General features: G+C 41.8%; 1 protein-coding gene across 4 annotated transcripts in view; it reads right to left on the bottom strand.

Moving 5' to 3' along the window:
- Window positions 1–17165, bottom strand: part of LOC131443782 (protein eva-1 homolog A) — a 72576-nt gene that overhangs the window by 6213 nt on the left and 49198 nt on the right. For 3 of the 4 annotated variants that reach the window (XM_058613740.1, XM_058613739.1, XM_058613741.1), the window contains one exon: window positions 407–541. The exons of the other annotated variant lie outside the window; for it this stretch is intronic. In XM_058613740.1, coding sequence (XP_058469723.1) covers window positions 407–541 — 135 coding nt within the window. The remainder of the gene's footprint in view (window positions 1–406; window positions 542–17165) is intronic. 4 annotated transcript variants of the gene reach the window in all.

The raw sequence follows: 17165 nt of genomic DNA, 5'->3' as shown, positions 1-17165 counted from the left end.
TTTCCTCTGTTGCTTTCACTCTTTTCATTCCATTGTTCATGCTCCATCTTCTCTCTCTCTCTCTCTCTCTGGGAGTTTGACGTTATAACAGAGCGACTTAGACCGCGGTCACGTGTAAGTGCAATTATTTGGTCCTGGAGAACCGTATATTTTTAAGAGCCATGAGCATAAAATGGCCCAGACGAGTGGCTCCACTCAGATACATATGGGATCTGTTAAACTTGTGTGACATTAAACACATATACATTTAAGCGCTAGAGCTTGAGACCTGACCCCGCTGCTCCTCTTGATGCCTCCGGGCTGCTCAGTGTTAACTGCTCTCCATGGGAGGCTGTGAGAGAGTGTGTGTGCGTGTAAAAGAAAGACCGAGAGAGTAAACTCATGGTATTGCTGTTGTTTTGCTCACCAGGAACGACGTCTGGGCTTTTGACTGAGCTCCCCTCCGGAGGGCCGTCTCCCACTATGTTGGGGTCATGGGTGTTTGGGGGTGAGGAGAACACCGGTGGTCTGGCGCCCTGCTCCTGGAGCAACTTCTTTGGGACTTCAGAAAGAGATGAAGAGGAGCAGCAGAGGGGGGGTGGGGGAGGGGTAGGGGAAAGATGGAGACAAAGAAAAAAGAATTATTCCCCACTGGAACCTGACCAAAAATATAATATAAAGGCAGTATTATATGCTGCCAATGGTTTATTATGGAATTATGAGTGCGAATAATACTGTGTGTCCTATTTTAAAGGTGGATTTTGTGACAGCAACTAAAGTTGGGTACTGAAACTCGGTGATGGCATGGTTCCCCCAGAATGAATCAGTTCATCTGATTTCTCAGCTAATCAATTCACATTCAGGTCGAACACATGTAAGAAAAGAGTGGAAAAAAACAACTTCTTGGAGCCAAAGATGCTCGTTTTGACTGTAAAAAGACAAATATTGGTTTGTGACTGTATATATGCATACAAAAAAACTAAATGCACTGATCATTATTATTATTATTATTATTGTTGTTATTATTATAACAACAACAATAATAATAATAATAATAATAATAATAATAATAATAAGCCGGTGCTCAGTACGCACATGGTTAAACTTGATATTGATTATAAACATTTTTGCAGATTACTTTTCTGCTGACTGAGCCTAGAATCCAAATCCGGTCATTAATCACATGTGGGGACATTGGACTGCACTTTTCTTTTCCCTTATAAAATTAGAGTGACCTGTTGACCTTCTCATTATGAAATGGATTAAATGATACAACTGTTTTCCGCTAAAGCTTTGTCTTAAAGTTAATGAAAGTAAAAATACTTAAAACTCTGTAAGGATAATACGACAGCAGAGTGGAAGGAGCTCTGAAGGAGACTGACTGCGTCACGGCCGTGATTCACACACTTCTCCTGACCTCGCTCTCTTACTTCCCCGAAAAACCTCCGCTGCCCCCACCTCGTCCTCCAACCTCGCAGCGTCCTGTGAGTCACGGAGCCGAGACTCGTTCCCCCAGACACAAACCCACAGTGCAGTGGGCTTCACATTCCTGCCTGCTCACATGTGGTTTTGGAGGCCAGGCTACGCTCCAGTCACTGTGTGTGTGTGTGTGTGTGTGTGTGTGTGTGTGATCGCTGGCGATTTGCAGCTCAACACATACCTGTGTCCAGTTTGTCCATCCGTCTGTCTGTCGAGCATTGCTACTGCATTGGACAAACAGATTCCCCGTGAGGAAGCATGTATCTGCCTGGTTTTACTGACATCACATACACACTAATAGTGAAATTGTGACTTGTGATTTGAGGTTAAACAAAAAAACAAAAAGAGGAAAAACACGGACCATTTGTTTAAAGTCGCTGATCAAATTTCCAGAGACAGACTTTGGACGAGGTCCAAGAACCAATCAAAGTGCGGGGAGAAGCAGAGCCGAGCTGACAGAGCTCCACCCCCTCCCCTCTCCACTCCACTGGATACAGTACAACTCATGTTTTGGACACATTACAAGAAAGAGATTTCCAATTATGAGCAATAATGAGGAAACTTAGACAGTAGAGACTGTTGCAGTTACATGTACAGGTGGACAGATCAGGGTTTTTTCTGTAGTCAATAACACAATCTCTTATTGCAATTATGTGCCTGCCCTGCAGTGTACTTATGTATTTGAAATTAAAATAATGTGCATACACTTGTCTTTTTAACTGTTTTCAGACATGGAAAATGTTCATTGTCACGATCAAAAAAATATTTACAAAAGTAAATATATATATATATATATATATGTATATATCTCAGCTTGTAGTCAAGAAATGTGATCTCCACCAAAAGAAAGACAACAAATACAAAAAGTAGAGAGAGAGAGTTAAAAGACTTTTGAAACAGGATTAAAGGCCAAAGCAGGTGTAAGAAAGATGTGATATCAGTACTTGCACAAAAGCTCAATCTAAAGCATATTTTCTTGGGCCAATAAAACTCAAAATCTCACCTCTGAAACCTCCTCTTGAGGTCTGAACACAGAAGAACATTAAAGGCGGCTCAAAGTACAACATATTTGATTTTTATTGCGACGCTGCCAACGGTGGTTGAATCATTCACTCACACATGTTAGGATTAAAGAGATTCATTAACTGATGCATGTACTCTCTAACTTGTTATATTATGGGGTTGTTGTTTTGTTCCCCAGCTAAACAGAGAAGACTAAATGGCAGAGGAACATTTCTAATGCTTTCTTATTGCCTATAAAGAAAAGCCGCCTCACTGAAACTTACAGACTTCAAAGGGCTCCACTAACTTATCGTTCCAGTCTCCGCTTTCGTATTTGCCACGAGCAAAATGGCAGAAGCGAGTCAATGACTTCAACTCATCGAACTGGGGTTACATTCACATTGAAATACTTGTTCTATAATTACAATACTGACATCATCTCATGTGGCCAAGCGCACCAATCTGTCACCTGATGAGGTAAAAACAATATAGATCAAGTGTTTGAAACCCCGGGTTTATTCATGTCTGGTCGGCAAAACCTAAATAAACGCTGCCACTATCCCCACACGCTGCCACGCCCTGATTACAGCCTTATTCTGATTGGGCCTAATTGACTGCACATGTGGCCCAGGGTCACAGCTGAGCGGCACCGTGATGCGACACACACACACACACGCACACACACATTTTGTACCCGGCTTCAGAACATATCATTGAGATACAGAGAGAGCTGCACGTGCATCAATACTGAGCAGAAAAAAGAAAGTCTCAGGGCACCACCGGCTTTGTTGTTTTTATGTCAAATTCTGTGTTCTTTGGCATTTGGATTGGAATGACGTGACTGTCAGGGTTGTAAAAAAAAAACACTTAAGTACTTCATGTATCTGTGCTTTACTTTGTTATTTATATTTCGAGCAACTTTTACTTTTCCTCCACTACATTTGCCCTAACTCTCTTTGTTACTCGTTACTACCAAATAAAATACTACCGTATTTATATAGAGCTTTTCCCATTCACACGCTTCAACATGGGGTTAAGTGTCTTGCTCAAGGACACATATCGACAAGCAGGGCCAGGAATTGAACCCACAACCTTCCAGTTGAAAGGAAACTCGCTCTACCACTGAGCTACCATGGCTCAGTACTTATTCATCACTTTTACTTAAACTTAAGTACATTTTACGTCAGAAAATTTCTTTTGATACTTAAGTACTATTATAAAAAGTGACTTCTGGTAAGATACTTGTACTTTTACTCAAGTATCCATTTCAGGTACTTTATACAAGACTGAAAGTTGGTCTTATAAAGTATCTCAGCAACTTGAACTCATACAACATGTTCTAAATTGACCTCTTTCACATCAGATATTTTTCAACAGGTTTAACGTTATATATTCAATTAAATTAATAACATTAATAAGGGTTCCACTCCAGTTTTAAGACAGCCAGGGTCATGCTATGGTTCAAGTGTAAGAGTAGGTCACACTAATACTAGGGCCGCAACTAAAGATTATTTTCATAATTGATTAATCTGTCGATTATTTTCTCGATTAATCGAGTGATCGTTTGGTCCATAAAATGTCAGAAAATGCTGAAAAATGTCCATCACTGAATAATCACATTAAAGAAGCTGTAAAATAAACAGTTTTTCAATTCTTTAGAAAACACTCAAACCAAATAATCAAAATAGTTGAGCATTAATCATTTCAGTCCTAATAATATATAATAATACTAATAATGTGCATAATCTGCTCAAACACAATTGCTCCATACATGCACACTCTTCTTCTTATTATTATTATTTTTTCCACATGACCGTCCTTTGTTAGCAGCAGTTGTTGCCGTACAGTAAATTCCCTGCGCCGCTCGACTAAAAATAATTGTCAAAAAAAAGTTCAAACCTCTCAAAGCAAATGGCCACAGACCACACTTTAAGCAAGCCAAGCAATAAAAAACCAAACCAGTAAAAAAAAAGAGAGAGAAAGGAGTGCGAGGGAGAGAAACCGAGGACATAAATCACACTCCACCGTCTGCATTATAATGACACGCTCCCATAAATGTAAACGCAAATGAGTCCTCGCAAAAATAAAAGAAATCTCAATATAACTCCACTGTGGGACCGCGTGCCCAGCGCTTGTGCCTCTGGATCGAAAGGTTTGAGGCGGGAAAAGGTGCCCGTAACAAAGGCCTGTGTTTACACTGGCAGAGCTCTGCTTTGTTTTCACTGAGCCACAGTGTATGTGTGTGTGTGTGTGTGTGTGTGCATGTGCTGAGCCGAGCACAGCACTGTTGTGACAAAGCCCTCTAAGCCAGAAGGGATATAATGAAATATTAAACCGTGCTAAATCTGAGATGAGATCAGACCTGGGCCAATAATATGAACATATTTTAGCATTTATGAGTGCACACAGGGAACTAAATAGTTTCAGGTATAATTTTCAGGCACCTCTTTAACGCTTGGCCTGCTTTGCGTCTTTATGAAAAGTTGACCCTTGAAGAGACAGCTTTAATCTAAAGTATATTTTTTTTTATCCTGCATTACTTCTTTCGGGGTGTGGCAGACGTTCAGAAGTGTAGGAGGAATTCGACCCAAGTCTGGTTGTGATTTGCTGCGTGTTTATGACACAGTGTAAATAAAGTGTGTAACAGACACTTGACGTGACAGGAGTTGGATTCGCAGCTGTATACGGAGAAGTCTAGTGGAAGTCCACGTGTTATAGAGAGGGGATAACGAAGCTGCAGAGATGACAAATGCATGAAAGGGAAATATAGAAATGTAAAAGGGGAAACGGGGATATAATGTGCTAGTATGTGCCTATACGTCAAGTGTCAAAGAGTTCACTTCCTTTGTCTCTGCACACTTTTTTTTCCCCACTATACCCTATTTAAAAACAAAATAAAAAGCTGTCTGAAACTCAACATTCACTGGACGCACACATACACTAAGGTACCAAGTCTCACTTAAGTTGTTTTCAAACATAAACTACAGGTAATGGTGGAAAGATTTGGGCTTTGGTAATGCTCCAGAGTTTGTTGTCCACATATAATGGATGCAATGTGACATTCTCCTGCAGAGGGATCAGGCAAAGGGGGTGGAGCCAGCCTTGCCAGCTTGGGCATTCAGGAGGCTCGACACTGGCCTATTGACTTGCTGCTGATCCTATAGAATTTCTCCTGCTGCATTCTGACATGAGCTCACTTGGATATTCACCATTCACTAGGGAGCTGGCAGGAGAATCTCTAGAGCAACTTCTGCTTCTGGACATTTGTATTCACTCATACGGCCCCTCCAAACTAGAGCTAGAGTGGGATTTCCATTTTAAGTTGGGGGGGGGGGGGATTCAAACTCAAACCTTAAAATATGATTCACTTCCAAAATATACAGCCTAGATGTGCACCAGGCCGTTGAAACAAACTAATCTGCAGATTCTGCCATTTCCTTTGCTGGAGGAGGCATCATAGACGGGCAGTGCTTGACGTGATGTGACTACTAGTAAGAGAAATGAACAATGTGCCACGTAACATCTGTTCAAAACTTGAGTGATGGAAAAAATGTGACAAATCTCCAGAGATTCTCCAGAGTTCAGTGAAAACAGCTTTACACTCACTAAAAGTTTCTCTTTTTTTTTATTATTATTGTTATTATTTCACTGCTTCCCGCACTGACAGGCACATGCAGACATCAGCACACTTCACGTCCGAAAGCCCGTCCACCCACTTCACTTTTCACTTAGCTAATGACATTCTTGCAGAGCAACTGTTAAGATGAATAGTGGAGGAGGTAAAGTTGTCGAGATTGCGTTCCTCTTCTGCCTCCCTTACTTCTCTCCTCCGAACCCCCCAATCTTAACACTCTTAACAGTGTCCAGGTGACAGCAGATGACTGGGCTATGGTTGTGTGTGTGTGTGTGTGTGTGTGTGTGTGTGTGTGTGTGTGTCCTTTTGACAACCTTACATGCAAACACTGGAATGTAACTCTTGGTCATGCAGACTAGTCGCTGTATTGTTTTGATGAGAAGGGATTGTGAGTCATGTTTATCTTTCCTCTGCTGCCTGAACATTAATGGTAACGTGCGCGTGTTGGTTCTGAATGAGTGAGTGTGTGTGTGTGTGTGTGTGTGTGTGTGTCAGAGGGCACGGTTAACACACTCTTTCTTGTCTTGTATACACACCGGGTTAAGGTCTGGTAACGTGAACTCCCATCAAGGGACCGGCGTTCTGAGCTGAGGGCTTTTCCTGTTGCGGCTCCATTTTGCACTCCGCTGCGTTATTAGGTTAACTTATGAAAAGTTACCGCATGCACTGGGACTGTGACGCAGCATGTTATTGAATTAAAACTGCAACTAGTTTACCATATTATTCCAACAGTTCAGTTCAATTAAAAACTGTTTTAACCCAAGAGCCACAACTCTGGACTTTCTTGCTTATTTTAACCATAAAAGGGCCAGAAAATGTCCTGCCTTTGCCCAGTTTTCCTGAATAACTTCCAATATCTGGCAGTTATTTACAATTGACTGCATGTTAAAATCGTGTATTAACAATTTAAAATGAAGAAAAACAGTGTAGTTGTACACAAACGCCAGATTCTGCGTGTTAAATTTGAAATTTGAGCAGTATAAAATATATTTAAAATAACATGTGTTTGTCTCAATGTCCAAAAACAGGCGAAAACATGGAAACATGGAATATGTGCAGGCGTTTTTACAACTCTCTCCTCTCTGGTGACAAAGACGCTGATTGGACATTACAGTAATAACCACGTGTTTAAAGTGCAACTTCTTGGCTTTCATGCACTCTGTGTTAAAGGGTTAAACTACTGTTCAAGAGATTACATCCAATGTCATTGTACAGTGTGAATGTGCAATGACAATAATTCTATCCTATTTTACATCCACTTCCCTCGATAATGCACCAGACACATTTTGGTAAAAACATGGCGTCTGGGTTTGCCTACTTCAAGCGTCTTCATGTTCATGTGGAGGAACAGGCAAATATCGAACACATGGTTGACATTGCCGGAGAGAATTTTAGGGACAAACTGAAGAAATCAGTTATACGAATTCATCAATTTGCCTTTTCTAGAGACAAACAATAAACTTCCATCTGGAAACGTTACCAGTTGGCGACGCATCGCCATCAAAGTGTCCCTCGGCGAGGCTTTTAATCCACCGGGAGACTCTTCTGGAGCTGATCTAAGGCTAAACCAGAGCTTTCACTGCAGCGACTGCTTGTAACTATACTAATAAGAAGCAGGCACAGCCTAGGAAACCTTCACCAAAACTTATAAGAAACAAGGAGAGAGAGAGAGCGAGAGAGGGGGAGACAAAGAGGAGATCCAGGAACAGTTAAGCTTTGTTCTTTTGGCTCAGATGCTCCACAGTCGTCTCAATTTATCCACTCAGTGTAGATTGTGGAGGCGAGAAAAACCCTCGTTGGCAGCAGACAAGTCTGATTCCAAAGTCTGTTTGCTGAGGCGAGATAATTTGTAGTCTACTCAGGCAAATGTTTTTTTTGAATATAATACAGCAAGACTGTCGCTGTGATTAACACATGTACCCAGGATTTTCAAATTCGGGTGAAACCACTAAAAAAAAGTGATAAATATTCATTTGTCACAGACACAGAAGATAAAAACACCACTACCACAACCACCATAGCCCTCAGTGACAATGTTACGGTGGTTACTCTCTTACATGTCTTTAAATCAATTCTTTAGATGATCCAGCTGATGAAATAAATAAAAAATTAAAGTGAAAAGTGTCAAAAATGGTGCATCGGTGGCTAAAAGAAGACATGTTCACCAACGTCTTACGTTCCAAATGACGCCGATTGATGCTAAAGCGGATACAAACCTGGGTGCATTGCCGTAATTTGCTGCAGGAGAAAAAGAAAACAGTTTAAACCCAGGATTAAATGGGTGTGAATGGGTTATAAGACATGGCCTAATGGTGACTTGACTCTAAAAGCGTTCAGACTTCGAGCTGAGAGTGGAAAAGCTTAGTCCCTCTTCCTGCCTCACTGAGCCCCCTGCCCTACATTCAGCTGCAAAACATAGACTTTTTTTTCTTTTTTCCTCCACACATCTCCCTGGTGTGTGACACGCACACAAACACACACACACACAGAGAAAGAGAGAGCGATGCCACAGCATGTGATCTGAATGTAATCACTCTCACTTCACCACAAGCATCAGTTATGCTCTGAAACCCCAGCTGTTTTGGCTATTTAAACCCTCCTCACACACCACACATGTGCGCGGACACACAGTTGGTGTCATTAACATAGAGGCAGAAATAGACGCTCTGTTGACAGCGTAGGGTTTGTAACAGCCATTGAGAAGATTGCTCGGTGGTGGGGCTCTGCTCTCAGACCCCACGCAGACACGCACACGGATAATAGTCCCTATTGCCGTTAAGAGGGGAAAAAACGTCACGAAACTCACGTGAAACAAACACATATACCTTCTCTCAGCAGCAAATGTGTGTAACTGAATAAGTAATCTTAGTTAACTCAAAGCCACACAGTATATCTAAACTAGATCTGTGGGATGTTTTTATGCAAGTTTAGTGCAACTATTCCCACTTCCTAACTGGATTCTGCCCACTGAAGCACTGATGTTTGTGTTTCCACATCTTATCGGCTCGATGTGGGAGAGCTGGGTCCACACTGTCACAGTCAGCGTAGCCTCATCATTATCTGATGTCCTGCTGGGTCAACAAGGATGTGCCCAGCGCTGAATCATCACAACACGCGCGCCCGCCTCAACCCACTCCTTCATATCAGAGTCATGAGGTAATGGGACGCAGAGTTTGGATTGGGTCAGAGGGAGCTGATGCTGCTGCTGCTGATGCTGCTGATGCTGCTGCTGAGGTCGTCAAATGACAGTATCTTGTGAAAACAGTCAAGAGACGAAGAGATTGTCACTTGTTGCCACTGACATGGAACAGAGTGAGAGCAGACAGCGGCGGTACTCGTCTAGACACGGGAATAAAAAAGCAGCGGCATGTGCTCTGCTTGTGACATGCCAAGGTCTGATCTAAACAATTGTGCTATCTTTAGCATCAACTGCTCACACTCACATGACAGTTAATAAAATTGATGCTCAACACTCAAATCTACTGGGACCTCTTCTGTGGCAAAACACACCATCACTTGTTGTGTTATGTGACAGTCACAGAGGTCGGCATGAATGTTGGCTGGCCACATTCTTTGTGCGCTCACAGTTGTTGTGTGGCTACAAAAGCTACTGTGATGTGACCTGTAATCAGTAGTGCCACAATAGTGATAAAGCCCTCATGTTACGACAACAAAAAAAGGAAAGAAAAAGGAGCACTGTTAGTCTCAGTTTCGGCCGGTACGTAATATGTTACCTTGATTTAATTATTTTGTTTCCCTGTGGACTGTCTCTCTGTACAGAAATTAAGACCTAGTATTTCCCAAACTTTTTATATGGGCATCCACGCATTCCAAAAAATGATAAAAGAACATTAGTGCATAAAATAATGTTTCTGCCTATACTCATTGTTATTTCTATAGCAAATAGTGTTATTTTAAATTGGTCAACCTGCAGTTTCCAATAAATATATTTCTTTAACCCTCACCAAGCGTATCGCAGATTACCGTAATTACGCGGCGGTTTATGCTATCGGAAAAAATTCCAACGGTTTCTGAAAGCTAAGACGTTGCACTTTAAACATGTGGGTAGTACAGTAATGTCACTTGTGCTGTTGCAGGAAGCCGGTGAACCAGCGTCTTTGTCACCTGAGAGGAGAGAGTTGGAAAAATGCCTGTACATAGTTCCCATTTTTTGGCCAGTTTATTTTAAATATGGTTTCTACTGTTCAAATGTTTTCAAAATCTGGTGTTTGTGTTAATACACCATTTTAACATAGAGTAAATTGTAAATAACTGCCAGATATTGAAAGTTATTCTGGAAAACTGGACAAAAGCACGTACTCACAGGACATTTTCGGGCCCTTTTAAGGTTAAAATAAGCAAAACAAAAGTCCAGATGGACATTTTGAGGCTTAAGGTATTAAAGGGTTAAATTGATCCACTTTATTTTATACATGCTATTAAAAACATATGCACAAAGGTTGAAAAACATTCAGCTAACACAGCTAATCTATTTGACTATTAAAAAAACATGTCTCAGCATGTGTCCTTCCAGATCGATTGTTTGTGAATCTAGTATATCCAGTACAAGCAAATGGACACCAACGTAAAGACTAACCATAACTGAGTCTTCTTTCTCTGCATCTTTCAGACTCATACTATATAAAGTGCATCTGTCTTACTACGTTCACTACTTATCTGCAGCTGCTGCTGCACGCACATATAGCAATGACCACATTGGTGCAGATAATCCACACATTAACAGTTGCTATTTGAAGTCCACTGTGTTTTTAAGCATGTGATGACGTATTTAATGTAAATAATGAATCTGTATCATCCACACCTGCTGTCCAGACTTACTGAGTCACATTCCAATTTCAAACTCTAGTACATAAAGAGTGGGAAGCATGTAGGAAATGTGTAGGGGGGAACTAAGGACACAAATAACATGAACTCACGTCGTCTCAGGTGGTCAAAACCAAAGTTACATGTACTCCCACCACATGGTAAGCATTAAGAAAATCATCATATGATGGAGAATGTTGAGGGTCATCATGTGATGAGGTCATGGTTATCGTATTGCCTCAGAATATATTTTACTACAGTAGTCCCGGGGAAAAGTGAAGCAAGAAAACAAACAAGTTCTCTGCTTCACTCACGTCCTACAACAGAGAACCTTCAGGTGTTCATTAGGGTCAGCGACTGATTTGCTAAATGGGTCAGCAAACATCATTTAAGAAGGTATTTGAGAGGAGCAGTGGAAAAAAGACAAGCTGTGCCATTAGAGCATATATTACCTCCCTGGTGGATTTAATATGCCCCAGTAGTTCTCTGTTTACTCCAGGTGAACGTCAAAGGCTGCACTAATGTCATTTGTTACAGTTAATTGTGTTATTCTTTACACTGTCTGAACCAACAGTCAAGATACAGACACTAATCCCTGAACTGGTGAGTTCACCGAGTTCAGTGTAACTTTATTTTACGAAAAGGAAAATCCTACCGCACAAAGTAAACACGACTGAGAACACAGACAGAAAATAAGTAACCTTAGTGTCAAAGGATAGATACAGCCGGGGCATATCCTGAGAGTTACATGCAGTCCCCACACCAGAAATAACTAGATTATAAGGCATTGTTCTAAATGACAGAGAATACACCGACATGGCAGAGATCGTTTCGGCATCTGTGTGTCATTACATGCTCTATGATTTGATGCAGGCTATCACACTCCCATCGCGCCTACTTTTTCATTTTGGTTAAATGTTACCACGCGCCTCATTTAGAGCTTGTCACTCATATAGGTGCCTCCACACCCTGTTATTGCCAGGTAATTAGATGAGCCCTAAGTGAGAGTGAATCACACACTGTATTCAGAAAAACGGCATGTTTATCCATGTGTTGGGCTGCTGCGTCATATTAGTGGTCAGACCTGGTCAGACCTGGGCAGAGATTACGATGGTGAGGTCTGGGTTGGCATGAGTCACCGGTCGCTCATATCACCACATTACACACACAATGCTTACACACATGCATATTACCTTACACCTTTTGTTTAGTCTGCCACTACGACAATAGACGTAGACGGGGAGGGAGCTACTTTTTTGATTTAGATACACTGACTAATGGCTTGGAATGGTTCCAAACCTTCCATTGGAGTACCAGAGTCATGGTACGGTACGGTTGAAGCTAGACCCACAACATTCAGCTGATTGGAAGATGGAAAAGTGTTTCTCCAATGCCCGAAATCTATTCTCGTACAAAGCTTGGGGTCTTCTTGAGACAAACCGGCACGGTACAACGTCACCCTACTGTTCTCAGTCGAAATGCAAGCCTGACCGAGGGCTTTACCGTTCCAAACTGTACAGTACCAAACTGATTTGGACACTCAACCACAGTGGACATATGGTGCCAAAGTTTGTTGATACCCTACTGCACATTGGGCTGAATCTGTCGCATCAAAGGAGATCTTTGACAATACTCTACTCTGGGGTTATTATTAGATCCAGCTTCAAAAATAGACTCAGACAGACTTTCCTGAGCAGCTGCTTGTGATCAAGAGAGCAAAGGAAGGGAGGACGGACAAGAGAGTAAAGGACTGGAGAACATTTCCTTTCATTTCACCTCTTATGACTTAGGTTTTCTTGGCATACAGTAGCACTGAATATACTGTTCTCTACACGGGCGCTGGGTACAGCTGGCTATCTGTTTATCTTGCTCTCTGTACTTCCTGTCAGATCCAGTCTGTGTCCTGTCCCCGTCTTCTCCTACCCCCGTCAACTCTTAAAACAGCCTGAGCCACAGCAGATGCAGGTGCATATCCTCAGGGTTGAGAGCAAAACAGACCAGCATTGAGAGGGAGGGTGATAAAAGCAAAGGCTTCCAGAGACACTGTAACAGCAGACTTTAAAATAAACACCTGCTGCAGTGGCTGAAATGCCTGCAGATGGGACATCCGAGACCCTGCAGTCTGGAACACAACGGCTGGGATTAGATGATGAAATTTAGCTAATGGAGGTACAACTTCAAGTATCTCCTTAAAGCACAATTAATCTGCATACGAGTGCATGGAAACACATGACTCCAATGTGCCCCAAGAACTGTAGTAGAGGGTAAGCAAATGCCTGCTAAAAGGGGGAGGGGGAAAACTGAGAAGTCCTCCATTTGTTATAATCCATAGTCTTGCCATTAAAACTTTAAGAGAAACAAAGTAGTTCACTCATCTAATTGGCTGGATTGATTTGTCTAGAGCAGGAGGAAGAGAGTAACACAAGAAGAAGGTCCTGTTGGGCCAACATTCAGCATGATTACAAACTTTGAGTCTGACTAGGTAGCACAGGCTTGAAAATGCCCTAAAACCAGACTATGATGAGGACAGACAATCATCTGAAAGGTGCATCATGCAATATCGATTGTTCTACTACACAGTATGCAGCTACCTATCATCAATTTAACCTTCTTGAATGAATTGGTCACCTAAACGAGTACTGTTACTATATGGTGATCCAAATCCTATATGAACTGAAGTTGGGTCAAGAGTTTACTAAACAGTCTCTCCACCAACAGGAAACCTTTTCCTTGTCACCACTGAGAAGATCTGTCTTCTCAATTCCCAGCCAAGCCTGTGCCATTTCCTTTTTCGAGCAGTGCAGTAAATCTTTTCGGTATCAAACAAACTCCGACTCTGACGGGTGGTCGACCGGGGCTTACAGAGGGTAAGACAAAGCAATGTGATCTGCAGCAGTTGTGTATTTTTTTCACACTGCATTGCTACAGGAGGTTGAGTGCAGATTTGACACAAGACAGACTACGCTCAACACTTGACACCAAAAGTCACACAAACATTAAGCAGAATGCCTTTCAAGAACATTATATAAGCCAGAGACAGACGATGGATATAAAGGTGGGAGGGAATCCATGAGGAAGGGGAGGAAAGGAGTAAAGAATGGCTGGTAAACAATGATTGTATTTGTATCTTTCCTGTCCACAGAACATACATTAAGTAGAGCATGACTAATACAAATGGCCACTGGAAAGAAAAAGCAGAGGAGAAGAGACTCTTGACTCCAGGAGGTTCTGGACAAGAAGTTGTCCCATACATAACTCAAAAGAAGTGAAATTTAGAAGGTAACCGAATCTGGTAGGCAGATTTGGACGCTTCTGGACAAAGCTATGCTAGCATTTTGCACATCTTTCCTGTCTTAATGCTAAGCTAAGCTTAGATAAACGTCTCCTGGGTCCAATTTCATGTGAGGGATGTTGATCTTCTCATCCAAATGTGCAAGTAAAGTGAGTAAACATATTCCCCCAAAATGTCAAACCATTCCTTTAAAATGCAGTACATCTCTGCTGTTGAGTTTCATGAGCTTATAAAAATCCTGCTTTATTTATGGGCGCAATCATTTTTACTTCAGTGCTTTCTGCAAATATGCAGTAACATAAACAGTGATGTGACTCCAGTTGGACGTGCAAGACGTGCAGAATTTAAGGCATTCTATGAGGTTGTGAGCAGGGACCACCCATGAAAATTCATTTTCACTGACCTTTATAGGGCAACTGTCAAATTAACGCTGGCATGGATTTTATTTGGCATATGAAAGAGCAGAATTGATAAAAAAAATAAAAATAAAGAACATGTGGCTGTGGGTCTTTATAGACTCTGAAGTCTTTGAACTTTTGTCGTGCAGATATCACTTGTCGTTATTCCATCCTTTGCTCTAACATGTATACATTTTGGATAAAAGTACAGTTGATTGTGTTATTCCATATTTCAGAGAGCAAGTTTTGTGTGTGTCATGGATTTTGGAAGAAACGCTAGCTTAACTATGTTGTAAAAGCTGGACAAACTGCTGTGAATCAACTTCTTCTAGCTGGGAATCAAGTGATAGGCGGTGATACGCCACCTTGTCGTCTAGTTATTAGCCTGAGTAACAGAATAAAATCAGTCTCTTTTTGGTTGCTGCTGTTTTATTCTTCTGTGCACTTCTATTATTTCTGGGTTTAAGTTGGATGAAGTTGGTTGAAACTGTGGCGGACAGTACCCAAGGCAGCCTGACTCCGACTTTGCTGAACATATCCATGCAGAAGTAATTCAACTCCCAATCAAATTTTCTGGGTGTGATAGTTAATCTTTGAGAAAATGTATTTGACTAACATGAATTTTAAAAGTCTGGGTTTCGTCAGACTAACGTCAGATCTGGATGTTTCTTAATGTCATGAAAAATATATGGACGGTAACTCCGAGTGGCCAAACAGACTGAATCTGGCACCAAAGACAACAGCAAACTACCATAATCTTGGATTGTATTAAAACAGCATCCCAAAAATCTGTCTGGTTTGGCCGAGGCTATAACCAGAACCATGGAGGCCTGGATCTTCTGTGGCCTTGCTAAACAAACACAACTTGGAGGTCTGGTTTCGCTTTAGCTGATGGACGTCATTATGCACATCGATTAAAAACAAACATGCTGGCAGAGAGAAACGTCCAGCTTTTCAGTGTGGGCCTAGGGGTGGAAAATCCCCATCAGTGGGAGAGTTGGACACGAGGAAATGGAGTGAAGACCTGAGGGAAGCGCAGAACAGTGGCTACTTTTGGTTTTGGGTCGGTGACATGCAAGTCACATTTTTCCCATTTCTTGTTTGATTTTGAAGTATCGCGTGCTGCTCAAGATGCCAACATGTCACGGCGTTCCTGAAGTGGCCCTTGAGTTGAGTTGCTCTACTTTCCTTTTGTGAATGTTATAAAAAGCAAGTGAAAGAAGAGGTTAGGGATTAACCAGGCTCATCCAGCCAGCTCTACTGTATACTGTTATTAGTGGAGAAAAGCCAAGATCAAAACAGAGCCTGCCCCCCTCAAGCCTTCACAAGAACTAGGAGCGGTCGCACTGACAAAATTGCCATTATTACCAAGCTAAAATACCTGACCTTGCAGGCCTCAGGATTTCAGTTCTTCAGTATTTCTGCACTGCGTCATTGAAAACAAAGTGTGAAAAAGATTAAAACAGTATATGCACGATTCAAGATAAGTCGACAGAAAAATGTGTCACCGCATAAACATCAGATGCTGAGAACACTCGATGGGAATCAATGACACACAAGTCAGCGGTTCCCACACACACTTTGTATGACTTGTATCACATGAGAGCATGTGGGCCAATTCGTCGACCATCAACAACTAATTATATTGATATAGCATAAACCATACAAGACTTCACACACACACACACACTCGCCTCAAGAGTAGAACTCAACTGGGTGCTGGTGTCATGTTGCAGAAAGGAAACAGATGGCCTGCTGAGAAAAGAAGCAGAAAAAGGCATGCCAAAGAAGGCCAAAGAGACTATTTCCCTCTCGCTTTTTTTTTCTCCTCCTTCATCCTCGGTTGGAGGGAACAGGAAGAGTGAGGCTGTGGCCATGTTTGGAGGGTAGCTCATTGGGCTCTGGCTCCAGATCAGAGTGATGGAGTTTTAAATAAAAGCCTGACGGCTGTACTGTACTGTACTGTGCCGGCAGAAAGCAGGACTCATCCCAATATATTTTAAGCCTTCGCTGAATAAAACTGCTCATAAGTGCTGTGTTTAACATTAGTCAAAAAGTGTGGGATGTAAACTGATGAAGAGGTTGGGATTGCGATCGCTTATCATCATCTTTTAAAAGTGGGTGCCCATGTAAAAGATTAGGAAACAACTGCATTGCTACAACTTGTTTATTTACCATTGAAAAGTGGCACAGGTCTCTCTAATTTCTCATTAGAGGGCACTAATAACTTAAGACCACGAGGCACCTTAAACAAGTGACCTGTGAAATTCACCTACTCTAGAAACAACCCTCTGACCTCTGCCTGGTCCACAGGATTGACCCATCAGCTGCTGCAGGCCTGATAACCTTTTGCCCTGAAAACAGCAATCACAGATCATATTGTCCCCAGTTAAGGTCGTTCTCCACAGACGATGCATTGATAAGTGACTGACCCCGGCTCTTTGAGGTTGCCATCCATCACACGTTTACTTGAGCACTGTGTCCTGTGTTTTCCAAATCACTCCAGCCTCCAGATCTTTATCATGGCAAAGCCCTAAAAACCAGGACCACATCAGAC

This window comes from Solea solea, chromosome 17 (assembly GCF_958295425.1).
Source record: "Solea solea chromosome 17, fSolSol10.1, whole genome shotgun sequence".
NCBI classification, from domain to species: Eukaryota; Metazoa; Chordata; class Actinopteri; order Pleuronectiformes; family Soleidae; genus Solea; species Solea solea.
Note: the sequence above shows the minus strand (reverse complement) of the source record. Positions and strands in the feature narration are given on the sequence as shown.